This window comes from Vigna unguiculata, chromosome 8 (assembly GCF_004118075.2).
Source record: "Vigna unguiculata cultivar IT97K-499-35 chromosome 8, ASM411807v1, whole genome shotgun sequence".
Classification (NCBI taxonomy): Eukaryota; Viridiplantae; Streptophyta; class Magnoliopsida; order Fabales; family Fabaceae; genus Vigna; species Vigna unguiculata.
Window position 1 is genome coordinate 20,706,436 of NC_040286.1, and position 24,287 is coordinate 20,730,722.

A 24,287-nucleotide genomic window follows, 5' to 3' on the forward strand; every position below is an offset into this window, starting at 1 on the left:
AAAGTTTTCCATGATAAGGGAGAAGGGTTTATGATCTCTTATTAGGTGTTGGAGAACAAGGAGAGGGATGAAGAAGGCGTTTGTAACGTGGAGTTAAGTGCAATCCTTGATGAATTTGCAAATATATTTTGAGAACCACAAGAGTTACCTCCTTGAAGGTAGAGATGTCAAATAAACATGCACTCACGGGTATCACCTGGACTCGTACCCATTTTAACGGGAAATTTCTATTTTGACTGGGTATGAATAATATCCGAAGTTTTTAACTAGGTATGGGGATGAGGATATGAATACACACACACACACACACACACACACACACACACAACACACACACACACACACACACACACACACACACAACACACACACACACACACACACACACACACACACATACACACACACACACACACACACATATATATATATATATATATATATATATATATATATATGTATAAACATAACCTATTTCTTACTCTCTCAATTTTTGGTTATACATTTTTCTTACTTTCTCAATTGTCTGGCTTGTTTTTTAAGATTTAATCTTTAAGGTAATTTTTCTTCTTCTTATTCCATATTTTTTCTTTCGTGCGTGGTTATGTTTAAATAGGTGTTCATCAATTTGATTTTATCAAATAATTTTTAGGTCACACATTTGATTATCTTTACTCCTTATTATTATTATTATTATTATTATTATTATTATTATTATTATATATATATATATATATATATATATATATATATATATATATATATATATTCATGAGAATGTTTGACTCTTTATTTGTAGCTCTTCTTTTTGTTAATGATGAGACCAATGAACTTTTAGAGTTTATGACAAAAAAGAAAAAATCTAGAACTATGGTTATGAAAACAAATTTGAATTATTAGTTAGAAGAAGATAATTTGCCAGTTATACAATAATTTGATATCTTATCATGGTGAAAAACAAATGGGTTAAAGTTTCCTACCCTTCAAACAATTGCAATGGATGTTTTAGCTATTCCAATAACAATTGTAGCTTCTGAATCTGCTTTTAGTAATGGTGGTCAGATATTAATTTCTCACCGTAGTCGACTTTATCATATTACTATAGAGGCTTTGATGTGTATAAGAAGTTAGACATGGAACTCAAACCATTTAGGTAAGTTACTCAAATTTATTAATATTTATTGTTAGTATTTTTTTATGATTTCTCATTTAATATTCTACATTTAGTATTTGTAGGTGTTAAAAAACTAAAAGAAAAAAAATGTTCTCATAAGTGAAAATGAATCTAATGAACAAGGTACATTATATTCTACTAATTAGAATTTTCAATTTGAATTATTATATCATATCTAATTTTTCATTTTTTTTCTATGTGTAGGTGAACTGAATACAAATGAAACCACTGATCATTTGTAAAATTAATAAATATTTTGATTATTATAAAATTTTAGTAATGTGTAATTGTTTAGTTTTTATATAATTATTTGAATTTTTTCTAGTTGTTATTTGATACTTTAATTTGAGATTTATACTACTATAATATTTTTCTTAATATTTGAGATCATGAAAAGAAAAAAGAATATGTTATTTTAATATTGAATATTTTGATAGTATCATGATTCCTCTTATGTGATTTTTAAAATTTTATTATAAAAATTATTTAATTGATATTTGGAACAGTAAAAACATGAGTATGAATATGAGTATAAGAATATACTTGTTACTCGGTAAGGATGGGGATGGGTAGTTGTATATCCACTGGATTTAAGGATGGGATAAATTTTTATTATGGAGACGAGGATGGGATTATGATACCCGTACCTACATCGCCCCATCTCGTTGTCATCCCGTTGTCATCCCTACTTGGAAGGCATGTGAACATGCCATCACACTCAAGGCAACAACAGTTGTCCTTAATATCAAACCATTCAGATACACATATTACCAAAAGAACGTGATTGAAAGGTTTTTGAAGGAAATGTTGACTACCAGGATTATAAAACCCAACAACAATCCTTTTAGCAGTCGTGTCATCTTAGTCAAGAAGATGGATGGTGGTTGGAGATTTTGCATAAACTATAGGGCTTTGAATAAACTGACATTGCTGGATAAATTCTCATTCTAGTCATTGATGAGTTGTTGGATAAGTTAGGAGGTGCTCAAGTTTTCACCAAGCTGGATTTGAAGTCGAGTTACCACCAAATATGAATGAAGGAGAAAGATATCAACAAAACTACTTTTCGGACGCATGAGGGACACTATGAGTTTTTGGTGATGTCTTCTGGGCTCACAAATGCTCCATCCACATTCCAAGCTCTCATGAACTAGGTTTTCCACCCTTATTTAAGGAGTTTGTTTTGGTTTTCTTCGACGACACACTTTTGTTTAGCAGGGACTTGATAACCATAAGGATTATGTGAAATATGTGTTGGAAACTTCTCTAGGCTCACAAATGCTCCATCCAGATTCCAAGGTCTCATGAATTAGGTTTTCCACCCTTATTTAAGGAGTTTGTTTTGGTTTTCTTTAACGACATACTTTTGTTTAGCAGGGACATGATAACCATAAGGAGCATGTGAAATATGTTTTGGAAACTTTAAGGGAGCACAAATTGGTTGTGGATATGAAGAAATGCTCTTTTGGGAAAGCACAAATAGAATACTTGGGACATATCATATCAGAATAAGGGGTGGCTGCAAACCCTAACAAAATTCAAACCATGCTTAATTGGCCAAAACTTATATGTGAACGGTTTGAGAAGTTTTTTGGGTTTGACTAGATATTATAGGAAATTTCTGAAAGACAAAGGAAAAATTATTTGGCCTCTCACTCAACAATTAAGAAAGGACCAATTTCAATGGAATGAAACAGCATAAGAAGCTTTTTGAGCAATTGGAAGTAGCCATGACAAGTATCCCTGTTTTGGTTGTCACTAACTTTAACAAATCGTTCATGGTGAAAACAAATGCATCTAGCCAGGGTCTAGGGGCAATGTTGATGCAAGAGGGACACCTAGTGGTTTATATGAGCCAAACACTATTAGAGAGGAACCTAAACAAGATAGTTTATGAGAAGGAGTTGATGGTTGTAATTATGGCGGTTCAGAGGTGGAGGCATTATTTAATGAAGAAACCTTTTATCATTCATACAGACGCAAAGAAATTTAAAATTTTTGGCTTATCAGAGGGTGATGGGAGAGGGCTAGTAGAAGTGGATCTCCAAATTAATGACGTTTGATTTTAAGATCAAGTTCAAACCAGGAAAATAGAATCCAATTGATGCTCTATCTAGAAGAATGCAATTTGTTGTTATCACTACAATTCAGACAATAGTGTAGGATGATTTGGAGGCGGAGGCTTACCGAGACAACAAGCTTAAGAGAATTTTACAGGACCTACTATTAAAGAGAGAACATAGGGGATACAAGGTTAATAGAGGAAGGTTATTTTTTCATGACCGCCTAGTTATTCCCCAAGCTTCCTCAAAAGTGAATTCCATTTTGAAGGAATGTCATGACTCTATTGTGGAAGTCCACTAAGGTTTTTTAGGAACGTATAAGAGGACTTCTAATTTATTTTATTGGAAAGGCATAAAGAAAAAAAAAATACAAGAATATATGAGAAGTTGTGAGGTGTGTCAGTGAAACAAGTATCTACCTTTGAGCCAAGCAAAGTTGTGGAAACCAATCCCTATTCCCCAAACAAATGTGGGTCGATATTTTGATGGATTTTATAGGGGGCTACCTAAAGCTCGAGGATATGGCACAATTTTAGTAGTACTAGATAGGCTCACAAAGTATGCCCACTTTGTAGCGTTGTTGCATCCTTATAATGCCAAGGAGGTTCTTGAAGTCTTTTTAAATGGAATAGTGAAGTTACATGGATTTTCAGAATCCATAATATCAAACAGATATAGAAATTGGCTGGAACGAAACAAAAATTTAGCTTTCATACCATCCTCAGTCAGATGGACAAACAAAGGTGGTCAATTGATGCCTGAAAACATATCATAGATGCATGACAAGGGAGAAACCAAGGCAATGGCATAAATGATTGAGTTGGCCAGAACTATGGTATAAGACTAGTTATCACAAGTTGACTAAAATCACTCCTTTCAAGGCTCTATGGCAAAGACCCTCCACCAATCATATGAGGAGATATATCAACAACACTAGTAGATGAAGTGTCTGCTATGATACAAGACAGAAATGAGATGGATGAAGTGATGAAAGAAAATTTGGAGAAAGCTAGAAATCGCATGAAATAGCAGACAAAGATAAACATAGGAGGCAGGTGGAATGGAAGGTGGGAGATATGGTATATCTAAAAATCCAACCATATATAAACTCAAGAAGTTGGCTAAACAGCTCAATTAGAAACTCAGTCCTAAATATTATGGAGATCATTGAATGGTTGGGGTAGGCTACATATAAGTTGAAATACCGAGAAATGATAAGGTACATCATGTTTTCCATTTATCATTATTGAAACCCATTGTAGGAGGTGAAATTGAGGTGCAACCACTTCCTTAATTTGTAATAAAGGATTGTGAGTTAGATGCTCAACCTGAGGAAATATTTGCTATCAGACAAGATAAAGATCAAAAGTGAAAAGTCCTTGTGAAATGGAAACATATACCAACTTATGAAAACTCAAGGGAATCTTTGTCTCAAATGAAAGAATCATTTTAGACATTTCACCTTGAAGACAAGGTGAATTTTATGGAGGAAGGTATTAATAAAAACCAGACCCAAGCCAAAAGGAGTCAATTGAACGAATTACCAAAGTATATAAAAGAAGAAAGTGGAAATCCATCACTTTGGGTCTAAGAACACAAACATACAAGGGAAGATTAAGATAGTCAAACTCGAGATTACGTAAAATAAACTCGAATCATAAACTCGTAAGAATTTACTTTAAATTAAAAAAATTAAAATTATCTATAAATAATATAACATTTTATTATTATATAATTTTATAAATAACCTTTTATATTTTTTAATAAAATATTATTATTATTATATTATTGTATTGTATTATATTTTTAAATACTTTTTTATACTTTTCTTATATTATTACTTTTTTTTAAATAATTTTAGTTAACTACATTGTAAATGGACTATACAAAATAAAAGGCCCGAAAAGAGACCCAAATATCCTAAGCAAAATTTGAAATTGAAATCTTAATCCCTAGTTAAAATATATTAGTTTTATCTCGTTGTTGCACAACACCACACAGTAAATTTTCTTTCTCTTACGTATCAACGGGACACCTTCCTCTCCTAACCATGCAACACAACAAGGAGCGATCGAGCAACAAACGACCGACGACACAGTAACCAAAATGCGATGCAACAAGCGACAAGTGAGCATCATTGCACCAAAGATACTCTCATACCAAACGACGATGGTGGCCATTTTGGGTTTAAAATATTTCTTCTTCAAACCGCCAACTCGGTACCAAACTTACAAGTTTGAGCGAGTTCACGAATTCATCTGAGTTTACCGAATTTTCCCAGAAAACAAGTTTGCTTCCGTCGAAAACTATGAGTAAAAACATAAATTCGGACGAATGCTTGGTTTAACTTAGCTGGCATGAGGAGAATAGAGGATTTGTTAGATTTTTTTCTTAGTGGAAGGAATATAGGAGGAGAGGGGGTCCAATGGAAAACGGGGAAGGAATAAGAAAGATTTGGGTGAGGTGTCTTAAGGCGCTCTCAAGATACTGCATTCTCTGTTATTAGTTTTTTCATATTGCATATATACAGTTTCCCAGTTTTTCACTGTCTCGTTGATTCTTTAGCGGGTACGTAACACAAGGAATCTAGTAAATTAACATCCAGATGATAAAAGCCTTGAAGGGGAGAGTAAGAAAAGCAAATATTAGATCATTCAATAATGAAATATTCAATATAATTTAACACCATAGCAACATTGTTAGAAAACAGCGTGAATTCACAGGTTAATAAGAACACGGATAATTTTATTTACAATTATTTACAACAGCAAGATTTGATAGGAACAAATAGGTTGATACTCAGACAAGGCACAGTAAGCTCCATGGACTATTATACATTTACCAGGGTCATGGAACAACCATCTTCATAGAGCCCTAAGAGCAAGTTTACTTCCTGAATGAACACCTTTCGCAGCAACTCTTAACAATGCACGACTTTGGTAAAGCCTGTCATCAAAATATTAAAAAAAAAGTTTATTCTCTTGAAACTATTTTAGAACCTTTATCAATTTTTCATATTGCATGTATCGTCTTTCGCAAGCCATTCAAAATAACAGTTAAGCGAGACAGAAGTAAGATTACCCAGCCAAAGCAAGTCCCCACGTAGCCAAAGTATAAAACAACTTTCCAGCTTGCCAAATATCTACAATTGTTTCCAGTTTGCTTGTACCTTGCAATGCCTTTGATATTGCTGTCATCACATAAATTGAAATATGAGATGCAAAAGTTGTTACTTAATCACAATGGCAAAAAATTGTGTAATACAACTCATTCAAAATTCTCTCAATCAAAACATTGCCAATGGTAGATAAGAAAATGAATAAAATAAGGTTAAATTATAATTTGGTCCGTACATTTGATGCATTTTTTATTTAGTTACCATATGAAAAAAATTTACATATCTGTTCTTACAAGTAAAGAAGTTTACAAATAAGTCCCTGTCATATGCTGAAGTTATGATAGAACTAAGAACTTTTTTTATGCAGGGATCAAAATAAAAAATGTAAGTGTCGGGTAGGGGAGTGTTTTTCCTTTTCATTTGGGACCAACATGCAGAGTGTTTTTCCTTTTCAAGACCAAATATTTAAGTACAGAAGTTTTTCATGTATAGAGACTAAGACAAAAAAGGGTCAGGTACAAGGACAGCATGTAATCAGACACAGTTACAGCTTTGGCACAGTAGTGATCAATTCATGAACTATTTTTTCTACGGGAATCCAAAATGTGAAGTTCTTTGCTTTTCATGTAACGACTAAAACAGCAAAAAAAAAGCCAAGTACAGAGAAGACCAAATTTTTAATTTAAGTCTACAGAACAAGTAACAGATTTTGAAAGCAAGACACTGGTGTTCAGCTCCAAGGATCAGAAATTTTTTATACAAAAGCATTATATTTAGAAAATTAAAAGGAATAAATCATTCACTTGGAACATTATGAGAAAACAGTATTCGCCTCATCCATCATGTTTAAAAGGGATTATCCACTTCCTTCATTCATGCTGAACAATAGTCATCAATTTATAATTAAGCTATTAAGGAGTTTCATGGTTGCTTTAGAGTGTAGGAAGAATTATATGTTTTTCACTTATTTATAACTTCCTTACTTTAGGACTTCCCCAACTACCGTTATAACTACCTCGCAAACTAAGTACCACACTGCCCATACTTTTGAAAAAATGAATTACCCATGCGACAGAGCCCGAGGCACCTGTGTGCAGGACAAAACGTAGCCCACATTGGGAGCAATGACCTTCCTCATTTCTCTTGACATGTGAAGCTCATATTTCGTAAACATTTGTTATTAGGCTAAACTCGTTGCTGAGTCAGCTCCTGTTTGGAGAAGACCCTCCCACCAACCTAGATAGTGAGAGCCTGTGTGTTTTGGAACTGTGGTAAATCCTTCTCGTCGGTTTTCATCTTCCTCAAGCCATGCAGATGTATTCAGCAGCACATCTCTAGGATTAACCTTGAGTGCAGGTCCTTTGAAGTAAACAACTCGTATGAGCCACCCAAACCTCAAATTCTGGGATGCATTCCACCACAATACCCTTCATGTAATGCCAACAATCTTTTGTGGATGTTCCTAAGGCTACATACATAAAATATTCACATTCATGCTACTCTGAAATTCTCCCACATTGTGTTTGTGTTTCTCTTTCTCGATTGGAACCAGTGCACTCCAATCCCATCCATACTGATGGAGTCTAATCAGACATTCTCAAGAAGTCTAATATGCTTTACTTGAAAAGAAAAAAAGAAAAAAGACTCTATTAGGAACCCAAAATTGAACAGAGAAAGAGGAGTAATATTTTCTATTGAATACTCTGAGAAGAACACAAAAATAGGAGAGCACTCTCTCCTCCAAGGGTTTCCCCTTCACAAAGAGCAAAAGCTCAATCTACAAAATTCTCCGTTTTCTTCTCCTCTCATATACAAGACAATAGACTTTCTTAGAAAGTCTCCCCCTGTACAACTACCCAGTTTACTATTCTTTTATCTCTAAATTTCTTCCTAACCTTCTCATTACTTCCATGCCTAACATTACTCTCCTCTGTTGGAACAACGTTGTCCTCAAGGTTGAACTCTGGAAATTGAAGTTGCTTGTAGCCCTCATGACTTTCTTCATCCCTGCGCTCAACTAGCTCCTTTAGTCTTAACCAAAGCATCATTGTTGAAATGTTCATGTTTGTTAATATCTTCTGTATAACCATCTCTATTATTGACTTGGTCATACACCTTGCAAATAGTTGTCATAAGAAGCAAATCAACAACACCTTGATCCGTAACATCCATAAATATGTTATTAGGCACCATATCAGCAATTTCTAAGCCAATAACCTCCTCAATAACATTTGTGGATGCTTTGACAACAAAGCTTTTTGGCAAGCTCCAACACATCCCTTATTTTTAGTTTCCTATTCTGGAACATCACAAATTTCTTTCATAACGGGTAACAATTCATATCTTGCTTCAACTAAAGCATTTGGTTCAGCTCCCAGCTCCCAGCAGTTGATTTTCTCCAGTTCAGCTTCATCTGGATCATGTGGTCCAACCAATGTGTCAATTTCTGTCATAGAAGCACATTTTACATATGCTCCAAAATCATGTGATTGGCCTTCATGTTTAATGTTTTGCTCTTCGAACTTCAAAGTATTTTCAGAAACCACCATCAAATCTATCTACAGATAAGATCCTTTTTCAGTATTTCGCAAGCCTTCTACTATGTGCAAAACATTACTCATTTCTTGAAAAACATCAGCAGCAGCAATCTTGACAAATCCAATGTCTTTAATGTCAATCAAACTCATCTTGGACAAGCCATTCTCCCACAATCTAACCACCCTCCTTTTCCTAAAAGATTTTTTGCAATGAAATACTTCTAGGGGTCTCAATCTTGGTGGTGCAAACTGCCGAATGACCAATACCTCTTCTCCCACCAACGAAAATTGTAGCATCATCAACATGATGAGAGCAGTGAGTGCATCAGCCATGTCCACGTCGGTGATGTTGGTGGGAATTTTTTCTTCTTGCATAGGGCCTACAGGTTTGCCAAGAAATACTCCCTCAACTGATCTTCTGGTGTTGGATTTACTTGTGACACCAATATCTTGAATTCTTGAATGAAGTTTTCCGCACTCCCAGTCCATGTTACTGCTGCGAAACTCTCAAGTAAAATTTTCACACTGCCAATCTGTGTTGTTTTTGCTAAGCTCTCAAATAACATGCTTCTTGTGTTGCCTCCAACTATCCTTAGTTGAGTTGTTGCAAGATCTTCCAAAGAAAGGTTCTTGGACTTTTTTTTTCCAGGTCTTGAACCCTTGGACACTGCATTTTCTTCCATGTTATTGAAGATTGGGTCTACTTTTGTTGAGTGATGTTCTGAACTTCAAAAACTTTTGCTACCCTTCTTGTCTAACCTTGGGGCCCATTCCCTTCAAATGTGGGCAACTCCATTCTTTCATCCCACGTGCAAAGTGGTTCTTCCTCACCCTTCCTAGCTCCATTATTGTCAATGGCATCCTCTTCTCCTTTCTTCTCCCAATTGATTGAATTTTCTTCTCCATATGAGGGTTTCTTTCCTTTCTTGATGTCTTGCAGACTATCTTTCTAAGCATCCATACCCATCTTTACCTCTTTGTTTCCTTTAATGATATTTGAAGAAGCTCTTCCTCACCCTTCTTAATTCTAGTATTGTCAATGGCCTCCTATTCTCTTTTCTTTTCCTGATTCTTTGAATTTTCTCCTTTATTTGAGGGTTTCTTCCTGTGCCCAACTCTCTCATCCCTCCTTCCACCATTGCTGGAACTCTCCCTTTTTTCAGACCTTTCTCTCTTCTTGAAGTGATGCAGCAGATCTTTAATCTCCCTCAACTCCTGTAGGATATCTTTGGCAATAGACAAACTTTTCATCTCTGCCATAACTCTTCCTTGCTTGCTGGCCAAACTTTCCAAATTTTCCCCTTCTCTTTGAATCCGACAGGTCGGATCAAATTGTTAGGAACCCAAAATTGAATAGAGAAAGAGTACTATTTTCTATTGAATAGACTCAAAAGAACACAAAATATGAGAACACTCTCTCCTCCAAGGGTTTCCCCTTCTCATTACTACATGCCTAACACCCTTTGCCCCAACTTTGCAATCCTGATAGGCCAAGTTTTGAATAATTTTGTTCTAATTATGTATAGGAAGTTACTAATCAATTATATTTTATTAATTTCAAATTAGACAGTTACATGTTATGATGTGACAATTATAGTGATACATACTCTTTGTATCGCGGACTTGTAGAAAGCAATTAAGGTGCCGGATAGTTAATTCTGGTGTTGAGAGAAGAACTCAGTTTGTACTCAAATCTAAAAACCAGACTATTTTTATTTTTTTTTCAAAATTCAGCGTTTATTTTTTGAGTCCGACATACCCACCCACATATTTAGGTAATTCAACCTTTCATGGCCAAGAATGTGAGTGTTCACCAATAAATTCAGATTTATTGACTTTTGTGCACTCATTAGTGTGTGTTTGCTCAATGCAGGAACATTGTTTAGGTAATTCAACCGAGTCCGACATACCCACCCAAATGTACCCACCTTCATATTTAAGTAATTCAACCTTTCATGACCAAGAATGTGAGTGTTCACCATTAAATTCAGATTTATTGAGTTCTGTGCACTCTTTAGTGTGTGTTTGCTCAATGCAGGAACATTGTATTTCGGCACAAACTGAGCCCGAACTCTGTTCTCACCAACAGGAGATCTGATAGGTCAGACTTATTGATAGGAACATATGATCACTGGATTAGACTAGGAAAATAGCCAACATGGAAAGAGGTGAATAGAATACTAATTATTCAGTTATTGAAAATGACAAAACAAGGAGAATTCCGTCCCCAACTAGGGTAATACCCTTAAACTGAGAAATTTCAGTTGACAAAATATTGTTGCAATATAATTATATAACCAATTAGCTACCTTTTCACTTGTTTAAACTTCCTCAGCTACTAACTTCCTAGTTACTGTTATAACCAGCTAACTAATCCCTAGCTTCCTGATTTTTATTCCATTGGGAATAAACCCCCAAAATCCTACCATCAATATTCTAGTGAGGCTGGGCCTCCTCCTCACTCATCAAATAAAACAAAATGATTGGAGTGTTACCAATACATTTGACCTAAAGCACATTATAAGCTACAATTCAACATAGCTTTTACAGTTTAGGTGAAGGAAATGTAAAGGAAAAACCATTAAGATACAAAAAATATGATAGAAAACTCACCTTTCTGCAGTTCCTCCGGTGAAAAATTCTGCAATTATAACAAGGGAAAATGATGTTAATTGAAGCAAAAGAAAAAAAATAAAAATGCATATTATATGAACACACAAACCAGAGCTTTCGGGTTCGACAAAATGCATTTGGCCATGAAGTTGGCAACACCATCAACCACATGTTCTTCACTGATGACCAAGTAACTCTCATCATCAATTCCACTCATTTCCTCAATGTTAATAGGATCTGTCTCATCCTTAACCCACACCCACCAACTTGGTTCTTGAGAGTCAACATTGACCAAAATGTCAGCTGATTGATAATCAGCCTCTGTCAAATACCAGACAGAAACCAAAAAATTGTCAATATCTAATTACTTCAATGCACACAAGACACATTTTCAAAGCAGAGAAATTTACCAGTGGCCTCCTTGAAAGGAAATTGATTTCCTCCGCTAGCAGCTTCCTGTTGTAGGAACTTGAGCCGACTCAGGTACTCATCAGACCTCATGGTAGCAGCTAACCGGTCATTCAACTATAGCCAAATATCCCCAAAATATAAACAAGGAACAGGTAAAAGACATCATGACGAAATCCAAAGCACAATGCACCCAAACTAATAATCCTTGGAATGAATTATGAAAATGTTTCCAGATACGTAAATGTAGATGCAATAATATCACAAAAAATTATTGACCAGCACTTAATTATACCCAATTATTATGAAATTAAAAGCATTCAATCAAAAAAATAACCTTCTGTGCCAAAAGTTAGCTTCTTTTTTATTTATTTACCAAGTATAGACTAATTCCACTATGATGGTTAGGTATAGGTTACCCAAAATGGCAATCTTATGATGTCTGGAGTCTCGGTTCATTTCCAATACGATCAAGATCAGATTATATAATAATCAGATTCATCGATAAAATACTATAATTTTCTTTCCATGTATTATGGAAGAAGTAGCATCCAATTAAAAAATGTCCCCCAGAAATTAGCTTTTCTATTTTTCCTTTCATATCAGAATTTCCACCCTCGTTTGTCAATTAGACACATCGAGACACATATTTCGGAGCAAAGTCCATTATTGAGATAAATTCAGACATTCATCACATCACAATAAATTTTATAAAAATAATTTCATTTTTTCAAACATCAGAACAAACTGGCCCTGAGGTTGAAGGTTAGGTCAACTGACCATGGGTGATAAAACTAAAGAATCCTGAATTTCATTACGAATAATTAAGAAAAAAGAGCAGTACGCAATTTAAAATAAAACAATAGCACCCATATTTTTAGAAAATAAAACACATTAGAGAAAATGGCATCATCTGATAGAATGAGGGAAGCAAAAGGGTTATTGAAATTTGAAATATACATCGGGAGGGCATTTATCGATGCAAGGCGATTCAGAGAGGTTTTGGAGTAGTTTCAGATTCTGGTCGAGCAAGTTCCTGAGGCGTCGATTTTCTGATCGCAGAGCTTCCAAATCATGGTCAGAGGGGCAGTCATCGGCAGAGGTGGCGGGAGGGACGGAAGGACTGTGGCGGCGGAAATGGTGGGTGTGTTCGACGGCGGTCCATGCAACGTCGGCAACCTCGAGCACCGTCTTGGCCACCTCGACGCTTCGCATGATTCGATTTTCGAGATTTGGGTTTTTCGATTGGGCGAATCTTCGGTTCTGAAAGTTCCGTTAGGGTTTCGGTTTTCGCACGCAATGGCCGATTGTCGTCGTTTCCGCTGGTGGTGGTGAGATAGATATTGTTTGTGTTATAAAAAAAATGTCTGAATATTAAAGAAAAAGTGCTTTTTAAAATATATTTAAAATTCTTAAAATTTTGTATTTTTAAATAATAAAACTCATAAAGTTCTTTATTTAAAAGAATTTGAGTTGGCAATAACTAACTAAACTAAGAAAATGAAATTAGTTAACCAATTGGGTTCCTTATTTTTAATATAATTGGAGAGTATGTATTGTTTCACTTATATGTCATTTTCGCAATTTCCTTACACGTAAACTCACCCCATAATATATATATATATATATATATATATATATATATATATATATATATATATATATATATATATTATGTGTGTAAGTATGCAGTAAGTTCTACGGGTAATCAACTTTTACAACTTATAAGAGTGTTAATTATAATATTTATAAATAACAAAAATTGTTAAAATCTAAAATTATAACAATTAATTATTAATTTTTTACGATATAATTTTTTCGTAAATTATAATAAAAATGTTATTAACTTTTTTCACTGGAAATCTATTAAATCCAAAGGAATTATGTGAATCTTCATATAGTTTTTTACAATGGTAATAAACAATTTAACTATGTGTTAGGATGGAAATAAATGGAAATATAGAATTGAAGGAGGGATTTAAGAAGAAAGAGATATAAAATTTATGTTATTTGGATTAAGAAAAGGATAATGAAAGATGAAGGAAAATTTTATTAAAGTTTTTAAATGATACGGTGGATCGAAAATTAATTGATTCAATATATTATTAAATTATTTTTATTAATATATTTTAAGTATTTGTTATATTAAAATAAAAATGTGTATTTTATTTAATTTTAATTAATTATATTGTTTAATTAATTATAAGATAGTTTTAAATACAAATTATTATAAAAAGTAGAAAAAAACTTTTATTTGCATGTATGAGCGGAAAGATGAAGATGATATTTTTTTTGTTTTCCATAGTTTACTCCATCGATTTTGGAACTATCGTTGCAATTCTTTATTTGTGAGGTTTTTGTGGCTGAAAATGAACACACGCTAAGAGATAAATTATTTTCAAGTATTGCTAACAATAAAAGAAGAAGATATTATCATGGAAATTATCATTAAAAATCTTATTTACACGTTTTTTTATACAACTTATATTTAATTTATCTTTTAAATTCAACCGTGAATCTAGACTAAATCGAATTTAACAAGTTTAAAAATATAATTAAAAATTAAAGTAACAATAAATATATATATATATATATATATGTATATACCAATCCTTATTAATAATTTTAATAGATTTAATGAGTCAAACTAGTGACACATTAAATAAGGACTTTAGCTTTTAACATGTTAAAAATTTTAAATTAAAGTGATCAAGTGTTTTGTGTAGATGCGGGAATAAATCGTTTGTGTCAAACAATTTCATAAATAATAGCATTAGAAACACTTTTTGTCACTAAATAATAATTTGGTCATGTAAATTTGGATGAATTAATTTTTCAAAGCGTTTCAATTCTAAGGGTTGAAGAGAAAATTTGTATAAAACACGCAATGCTATATAGAGAATTCTCTAAGAGAGTTTTCTTAGAGAGAACTCCCTTAGAGTATTCTTTTTGAGAAAGCTCTCTTTTATAGAAAGTTCTCTTAGATAGAAAATAGTCCTTAAGAGAGCTTAGCTCCCTTCAATAGAGACTTTTTTCTAAGAGAACTCCTTTGATAGGAGAGCTCTCCTTAAGAGAGCTCCTTTGATAGGAGAGCTCTCCTTAAGAGAGCTTCATCTGATAGAGAGTTCTCCCTAAAAGAACTCCCTTAAATACAGAATTCCCCCTAAGAGAGTTCTCTTAAATAAAGAGTTCCCCCTAAGAGAGCTCCCTTAGATAAAGTTCTCCCTAATATAGTTCTGTTAGATAGAGTTCTCCCTTAGCCCTTATATAGAGTTCTCCCTAAGATAGCTCCTTTAGATAGAGTTCTCCCTAAAAGATCTCCCAAAGATAGCTCCCTTAGATAGAGTTCTTCCTAAGAAAGTTCCCTTTAATAGTGTTCTCCATAATAGAGCTCCCTTTGATAGAGAGTTCTTCCTAAGAGAGTTGTCTTAGATAAAGAGTTCTCCTTAAGAGAGCTCCCTTGGATAGAGTTCCCCTTTTTATAGAGTTCTCCCTAATAGAGCTCCTTTAGATAGAATTCTCCCTAAGCGAGGTCCCTTAGATAGAGTTCTCCCTAAAAGAACTCCCTTTGATAGTGTTTTCCCTAATAGAACTTTCTTTGATAGAGAGTTCTCCCAAAGAAAGCTCCCTTTGATAGAGAGTTCTCCCTAAGAGAGCTCTTTTTGATGGAGAGTTCTCTCTAAAAGAACTCCCTTAGATAGATAGTTCTTCCTAAAAGAGTCCCTTTTGATAAACATTTCTCCCTAAGAGAGCTCCCCTTGATAGAGAGTTCTCTCTAAGAGAGATTTCTTTGACAGGGAGTTCTTCTTAACGGAACTCCATTTAGTGAAAAATTCTCCCTATAAAAGCTCCCTTAAATAAAAAGTTCTTAAATAAAAGGTTCTCCCTAAGAAAGTTCTTACATCTTACGTCCATAGTTAATGTAATTATGTATCGCTACCCTTCCTTTACAGAATGTACATAATACATCAAATTCTCTATTTGTAAACCCAAACGAGTGAACTATTGAAAGGCAGTGGATTCTCTCCGATGAACTTGAAGACAAAGTTGGGAAAACGAAAAACACACAAAGTTAAAAAAAACAAAAAAATCTCTAGTTTAAAGAAGGTTTAATTATGCCTTTGGTCCCCATTTTGGAGTCAAAATCTCAAAATGGTACCCAAATTTTTAAAAGTCTCAAATTGGTCCCCTTTTTTGTTAAAACGTCTCAAGCTTGCCCTTTTTATTAAGTCAATGTTGACGCCGTTAGAGGGAGTGCCACGCGTCAGTTCCTCAATTTTTTGAATTTTTTTGAATTTTTTTAAAAAAATCAAAAAATTGCCACGTGTCAAGCAGTCATCGTGCCACGTGACAGTGACAGAGTGATGTGGCAGTGACAGTGACACGTGTCAGTATTATGCCAGATGTCATTTCCTTAGTCTCAATTTGGCCCATTTATTTTAATTTGTCTCAATTTAATCCCAATTTTTGTAAAAATTAGCAATTTTGTCCCTCTCCAAATTGAAACAAAAATTAATTTATATAAATGTTATACAAATATTTTTATTAAATTTGACATTTTTATTCAAACTGATATTTTTATTATATATTTTTAACATAACTAAGTTTATTTAAAATTGTGTTTCACATTCAACTTTACTTAAAATTGTTTTCAAATTTTAAATTTATATGTGTTTTATTGTTATATGAACTAGTTAATTTATGAATTTTTTTCTATTAACATTATTTTCTATTAACAACTTTAAAACAATTTTAAATAAAGTTCAATGTAAAATATTAATTAAATGAACTTAATTTGGTTAAAAATATTTACTTGAAATATCAATTTTGATGGAAATTTTTGTGTACATCTATATAGAAATTTAATTTAATTTCAATTTGGAGAGGGACAAAATTGCTAATTTTTACAAAAATTGGGACAAAATTGAAACAAATTAAAATAAAGGGACCAAATTGAGATTAAGGAAATGACATCTGGCATAATACTGACACGTGTCACTGTTACTGCCACATCACTTCGTCACTGCCACGTGGCACGATGACAACTTGACACATGACAATTTTTTGATTTTTTTAAAAAAATTCAAAAAATAAAAAAAATAAAAAATAAAAATAATAAAAAAATTCAAAAAATCGAGGAACTGACACGTGACACTCCTTCAACCTTGACTTAACAGAAATGACAAATTTGAGATGTTTTAACAAAAAATGAGACCAATTTGAAACTTTTAAAAATTTAGGTACTATTTTGATATTTTAACTCCAAAATGGAACCAAAGACATAATTAAACCTTTAAAGAATCATCCCAAATAATGACGAGATCCATACTTTCATTGAAATATAATTTCATAGAAATATATTTTGTAAATAACTCCTTACCTGTAATAAAATGTTTATTTTGATTGTTACATATACGAGTATAGTTTAAGAATAATAATAATAATAATGAAAAGCAACATTTATTCTATTTAAAGATTATTATTTTTAACAATTTAAAATATTGTAAAGTTTAGGGTCTTTTAACTTGAGTCCCAAATACAATAGAAAAATAAAACATAAAAAGTTGTTCACCAAATTATCTGTAACAAAATAAAATCAATTGATTTTTTTTCTTTTACTATTGAAGTTTGAAAATTATGCTTTAAATTTCTGGCAAACCATAATATAAAACATACACTTTAGAGTAATCAATAAATATATTCTATTCAATTTAATCAGTAAATAGAAAAGTTTTAATGAAAAACTCAACTAAAAATATTCAAATTTAAAAAAGTAAATATATATATATATATATATATACTCTGCTTATATTTTTATGTTTATTAAAATTTATTTTATCACCTATAGTCTAGGATACACTATTATATAATATTTTTAAATTTTAAAATAATAGTACATAAAAATATAAGATAAATATTTAAAACTACAAATATATAGTTGTTAATAAAGTTACTATCTATAATAAACTTTAATTTTCTAGTAATAAGTTTCCCATATAAAGTTTAATTTTGTAGCAATTAAGTCATGATGTTATATGAAAAGATTACAGGCACAATTAGAGGTGAACATTATCTTCCAAATAACACTTTTGGAAGAGCAGAAATTTCCAATGGAGTTAATAGATAGTTCAATGCTGCATCAGAATAAGTATTCATTGTTCCTTTTCAAGAATACGCCTGACTTCATTTGCAAGATCAATGACATGTTTGTCTTTGCATCCTAAAGAATGATTAGTAAAAATGTTAAAAAATATAAAGTAAAAGGAAACATTTTAAGAGAAAATTTGGAATAACATGAACTATTTGAAGAAGCTCACCTATTTGAAGAAGAGCTTTTTCAAGATTGAAAAGATAATCTCTGTTGGGTCCTGCAGGACCTTCAGACTGAATTATTTGTCTGCAAGATGAAAAAGAAAGAGCACATAGTGATATTGGGAAGAACTGAGAGCTACCAAAAACTACAGTTGCTACTAGAAAGATAATTTAACTAGGGAAAGAAACAACTTAAGAGAGAAGATATTTGATTTCATAGAGAACTTATAATCTTAGAACACAAGTTTAACTTCTGTAAAGTTAAATACATGGATTGAAGACAAATACCTCGCTATCTCTTCATCAGATGCAGGGCCCAAATAATTTACATTAGTTTTTTTGTCTGCAGTTGCTATATATCTGTAACATGTTGTCATTGGTTATTGTGACCAAAACATGCAAAAGGAGAAGTTTATAAGGTAGTTTCTTTCACTTACACCATCACTCCAGAAACCGCCGGAGATGTAGCATTAAGGTCCTAAAACAAATTTCATAATATCTATTTTCATAAGTGGAAAAATTACTAATGTAATGCAAAATAAAATTAGGTACAGTAAGTGGCACTTACAGTATAAAAATCAACGTATTCCTTTTTGTCGTATTGCTTCTCCCTTACTTCCAGATACTGTGCAGTAAAATCACACTTCAATATATCAATCCAAATTATGAATATTTACATAAAAAAGTCTCTTGAGTGGAATTGGACTCAGTCTTCTTAAGTAATATTTACATACACATATGTGTGTACATGTGTGTTCTTCTGATTTTTTAACAGATACTATCATATGGTATCTCAGATACCAAATCAAAAGAAGAATAGAAATGAGGCATTTATTGAATCCAAAACAGGATGCACAAGTAAATAAAACAGAGGATAAACTGTCTCTTTGCAAAACCTCCTGGCAGAAAATACTTTATGTACCCAGCCAAAGAATTTCCTACCTTTATCTCATGCACAAACTGTATAACCAGAAACATATTCTCAAAGTCAACTAACAGAGTACCCTTCCAAAATCTACTTCATTGTAGTATACACTTTCAAAATTGTGGGTCCTTTCTGTTTGTCAGTATACTAAATCCTTTCCTATATCAGAGTTTGAACAAGAGATTCTAACTCTATCCTTATCAAAGGAAACAAGGTTTGGCAGACCTTGAGATATTATTGCACATATCCAAATATCATTGCTATATGTAGACATGGAGTTAATTGCAAACCAGAAAAGGGCTAGAAGAATCTTATGCAATTAAAAATGCACAGCAAAAAGTATAGCAGATGTTCTAACTGAAGCAGTGTTCAAGCTTAAGCTTGAGTCTTAAATCCCTCTTTTTTTTTAATTGATCACACCAAAGGTTGCATAAAAAAACCATAAATTATCTCTGCGCTTATATCTAGTAGTACCATGAACAATTTATTTATTATAGGAAGAAGTCAATATGTCAGTCATTTTGATATTTATCTACATTACTACATAATTGAATGCTATAACTCCCATTGGATGAACTGTTTACAGCAAGTGGTACTTCAAATATATACAAGCAACTTAATACAAACAAGGAAACTGTAAAATATAAACAGATGAGAAACTCTAATGACCAACTTAATACAAACAATTTAAACAATGGAATCCAAATGATAGGCCTGAGAAAAAGGTCAAACTTCTTTTGTTTCATAGAAAAGGAAGAATGTGTAATCATATCATGAACAATAGAAAACTTAAAAGCTGCCAAATACTAATAATGTGTAGAAAGGCAAAATGTCCTAACATACATCTATATGACCTTCTGTCGCTATAAAACAAACACTAGTTCATTTAAATTTAGTTAAATAAATAGATCATCATTTCATAACAGCAGCAAGTATGCATATTGGAAATGAAAATATAACGACAAGGAACAATAGAGCAAACAATACATTTTATAAGTCAGCATAGTTATTGGGAAAAACTATACTTATGTTTGAATTTTAGTTGCAGCGTAATAATATTCCAATAACGTAAAATATTTTAAAAAGCATACCGTTAATGCAGTTTTTGCATCTTCTTCCTTTGATATCTTGTAAGCAGCTCCCCACTATTTCCTTGCAAAATAAAGCAGGTATCAAATATAGATTGCATTTGATAATTTTGACTCTCAAGAAATTGAAAATTACATCAGAATATGTATATGAATTCACAGAATAATTAAAAGTGAAAAACAAGAAATACCCAGAAGGCCAAAGTAATCTGAAAATAAGAACTAAATGTGGAAGCATGATTGACCAATTACTGAAATGAAACTTACTCTTACAACTGATAATAAACCAAGTTGAATTTTGATTTGATTCCTTAAAATACTAAACATACTCATAGTAATTATACCATACTTGCTGATACAAAGAGGCTCTCTCTCTTTATAGAGATTCAATAATAGATATATCAACATAATATCTTGCCAAATAATGTTCTTATTCGTTAGCATAAATTGTAGGCATAAGAGCTATACGGGCAATAATTTCATCAGTCTTCACCAACCGAAAAAATTACTATGGAAACAAAGCAAAAGGAACATCCAGACGGGTTTTCCATTCTAACTTACCCTTTCCACTCTAAAAATGAAAATTCTATTGCCTAAATATCATACGCTGTCAATTAAAGACGCCAATTTCAATCAAATTAATCATATAATATGCTATCATATGAACATCACAAACGTAGTCATCATACTTTACTTGCACACTCAAACTAGAACAACTGCATAAACTTCACATAACAATAGAACAGATGAAATACGGAACCGGTAACCATTAATAAATCAAACCTGAATAATGGGGTTAAAAGAAGATTAAAATTTGGAAATACTTACACATATTTCTCCTTCAGCAGGCTCCAGGGTCACTGTTCTTCCAGGGAACTCAGGGGTTCCTCTGTGGTCAGTAGAGCCTAAAAGGGAAAACCCACATAAGAACAAACCATAGAGATTGTTTTTGATGCATTATGGGGTAATAAAATTGCATACTTTTACACAACAGTGATGGGGAAACGAGAGAAAAACGATACCTTGGTAGAAGACACGTCGATAGCCTTTGATGAAACCAATAACACGTTCATCATAGTGAAACCCAGCTTTCGAGATCAAGGAACCATACCCAAATACCCACATTACCATTTTTTTGTTTTTTACTTAAAGGTTTTCACTTTCGACTTTTAGGATTATAATGGTGACGAAAATTTGGGTACAAGAGGGGTTGATTGGTTCAGTTGCAACACAACAGAACTGAACCAGAGCAAAGGTTATGGCAAAGTCTCGGTGTGATCAGAACCGAGAAACGACAAAATATAAAGACAATCACATGAGACAGCAGTCACTGACTCATTGGGGGAACGAATATCGAATGCTTTTGATTCTTTCTTTCTTTTCAAACATTTTCCTGTTTCATTGTTCTTAAATATTAAATTATTCTTTTGGTATAAATATTGTACGGTTGTAATTGGATAATTTTTTATTTATTTAAAATTAAATAAGAATTAAAGCTGATAGAAATAGTAAACCTTCCTGTAAATATTTCTAACACTTTTGTAATCTTTTATTATTTCTACTTATTTTTTATATTCGATTACTTAATATTTTTAACTAATTTGTCTTATCTATTAGTTTTTAATGATATTCTTACTTTTTGCATATAATTTGACCTTTTGGATGAAATACAATTATGTTGTACAAAAGAAAGAAAAAAATTGTAAAATGAATGCATTAGATGACTCAACCAAAGCATGACCTTAAAGGTATTAGACAACCTAAAATAAATTAGAAGACCCTAATGGCATTAGACGACTTTAAAGACATTAGAAAACTCAAAGACATTCAACAACTCAATGGCATCTAGCTTAGAGCTCCACAAATTATGTTCTTGTTCTCAAATTAAAACTTTTTGTATTAGGAATGCAACACAAAAAGAATAAACTCAATTGGAGATCTATGAAAAAAAAATTACGAGCAAAGTGAAGTTATATCATGTGAATTTCTTAAGAAAGTGGCTTAAGAGATTAAATGTAGCCTTAAGTGCAGGTGAACCAATATAAATTTTTGTGTGCATTCTTCTCTCCCTTATTCTTTATATTATTTTATTCTGGTTAAGATACATTTTTTATCCCAATTTTCGTCAAGTTTTATCACATCAGTCCTAATTTTGTTTTTGTGCTCAAATAGGTCTTAATTTTCGTCAATTTTGTTCAATTGAGTCCTTTTATGTTAACACTATTTAAATCATTAACGGCTATGAACAATGACTGTCCGTGTCACTTCGCAGTTTTTTTTTAAATATTTTTTTTATTTTTTTTAAATGTCCACGTGTCAACTAGTAGCGTGCCACATGTTAAAGTCAATGTTTAATATTCAATTTGGTTCCTAAATTTGTTATTTTTGTTCAATTTAGTCCCGATTTTATTTAAAATTGACCGATTTTGTCCCTATCTTAGATGAGACCAAATTTAATTTTTATATAAAAGTTATAATGATATGAATTTTAATATATTAAATAAAAATATTTAATAAAAATTGTGAATTTTATATAAAAATTAAATTGTTTCAATTTGGAAAGGGACAAAATTGGTTCATGTTAACAAAAGTTAGGCCCAAATTGAACAAAAATAATGAATATAGGACCAAATTGAATATAAAACATTGACTCTGACACGTGACATGTTATTGGGTTGACACATGGACATTTAAAAAAATCAAAAATAAAAAAAATAAAAAAATAAAAAATCACGAAGTGACACATGACAATCATTATTCATAGCCGTTAATGTTTTAAACGGTGTTAGTAAAAAAGGACCCAATTGAACAAAATTGACGAAAATTAGGACCTATTTAAGCATAAAAACAAAATTAGGACTGATTTGACAATTTGACAAAAATTGGGACCAAAAAGGTATTTTAACCTTTTATTTTCTGGTGAAGGATGCTTCACGGAAAATCGATCAAATCGGTGAAAAACACCGATTAACTCCACACGAAGCCTTCAAACATCGATAACGTAGTGGAACCACCAAGTTCCTTTAATGGAACTTCGAAATCTCACAATCGAGACAACCCTAAGTTGGGTGATGAGTTCAAATTTTTACCATCATTTAAGGTTTAAATTTGGGGGATTTAATTGAATTTTCATGCTTAAAAGAGTGATTTAATTAACAATTCTGATAATTAGGCTATTTGAGCTTGTGTGATAAAAATGTCTTAAAAAGTGATTTTTAGCTGCATAAATTATTTTTGGATATTTTAACGTTTGTTGATGTAGTTGAAGTTAAGATTAAGCTCATTTAAGGTGGAAAAATAAATTGATTGAAGTTACAAACCACCTTTAAATAAGGCTAAAATTAGCAATTTCTGGAAAAATCACTTATGCACCCCCTAAATTACATATACACTCCCATCTTTCAAGTGGACCACCTAAAAACCTGTTTTGCACCCCTAGTTTTTACTAAGTTGCACCCCTCCTACCACTTAAACTCCACTCAACTAGATCATGCCATGTGGCAATCCTTACCTTCCAAATTTGTCCAACCAGATGAGGACACGTGTTATTATCCTCCACTAACTAAACTGGCATATCACACACTGCCACCTCATCATCTTCAACCCTTCATCCCACACATGAAACCCTAGCCTCCATCATCATGTTGTCGCCACTTGCCGTCAGCCTCGTAGCCACCACAGATCGCACCTACGCTCAACCTCTATCAACCTTGCACCTCTTCTTGGCTAGAAAATGAACTAAGCTTGCGAAGCAGTGAACGAAGCAAAACCAACGTCAGTTCGCAACACCAACAACCATGGTAGCCTCCACGCACCTGTTGTGTTCAACCATCGAACCACCTCACGCGCGACGCAAGACCCACCTATAGTGTGATCCTTCATCTTCGCGCCACCATCTTCTCCAAATCATGACGCTGCCACCACAACAATCTACACCATGCTCGACGTCGCCCTCCACCATGTGCGACCACAACAAGCAGAAGCAACAGACCTCTATCTTCTCACCACCATGAACAAATGTTGCATCACTCCTCCTTGCTGCCATAACC

At 32.7% G+C, this 24,287-nt stretch overlaps 2 protein-coding genes across 2 annotated transcripts; both read right to left on the reverse strand.

Annotated features, from left to right (window-relative positions):
* Positions 1-5,887: 5,887 nt before the first annotated feature.
* LOC114194309 lies at positions 5,888-13,278 on the reverse strand. Its single transcript, XM_028084438.1, is given in 7 exon segments — positions 5,888-6,110; positions 6,113-6,183; positions 6,319-6,427; positions 11,506-11,533; positions 11,615-11,826; positions 11,916-12,030; positions 12,874-13,278. Coding segments are annotated over 7 exon segments (816 nt in total). The 5' UTR covers positions 13,129-13,278; the 3' UTR covers positions 5,888-6,084.
* Positions 13,279-17,867: 4,589 nt separating this feature from the next.
* Positions 17,868-21,568, reverse strand: LOC114193777 (gamma-glutamylcyclotransferase 2-3). The gene is made up of 8 exons (XM_028083710.1): positions 21,261-21,568; positions 21,067-21,143; positions 20,242-20,295; positions 18,794-18,850; positions 18,663-18,703; positions 18,514-18,585; positions 18,231-18,310; positions 17,868-18,133 (listed from the first exon to the last, which is right to left on the reverse strand). Exons 1-8 carry the CDS (start codon positions 21,367-21,369, stop codon positions 18,066-18,068), a joined length of 558 nt encoding a protein of 185 aa, XP_027939511.1. The 5' UTR covers positions 21,370-21,568; the 3' UTR covers positions 17,868-18,065.
* Between the last annotated feature and the right edge of the window lie 2,719 nt (positions 21,569-24,287).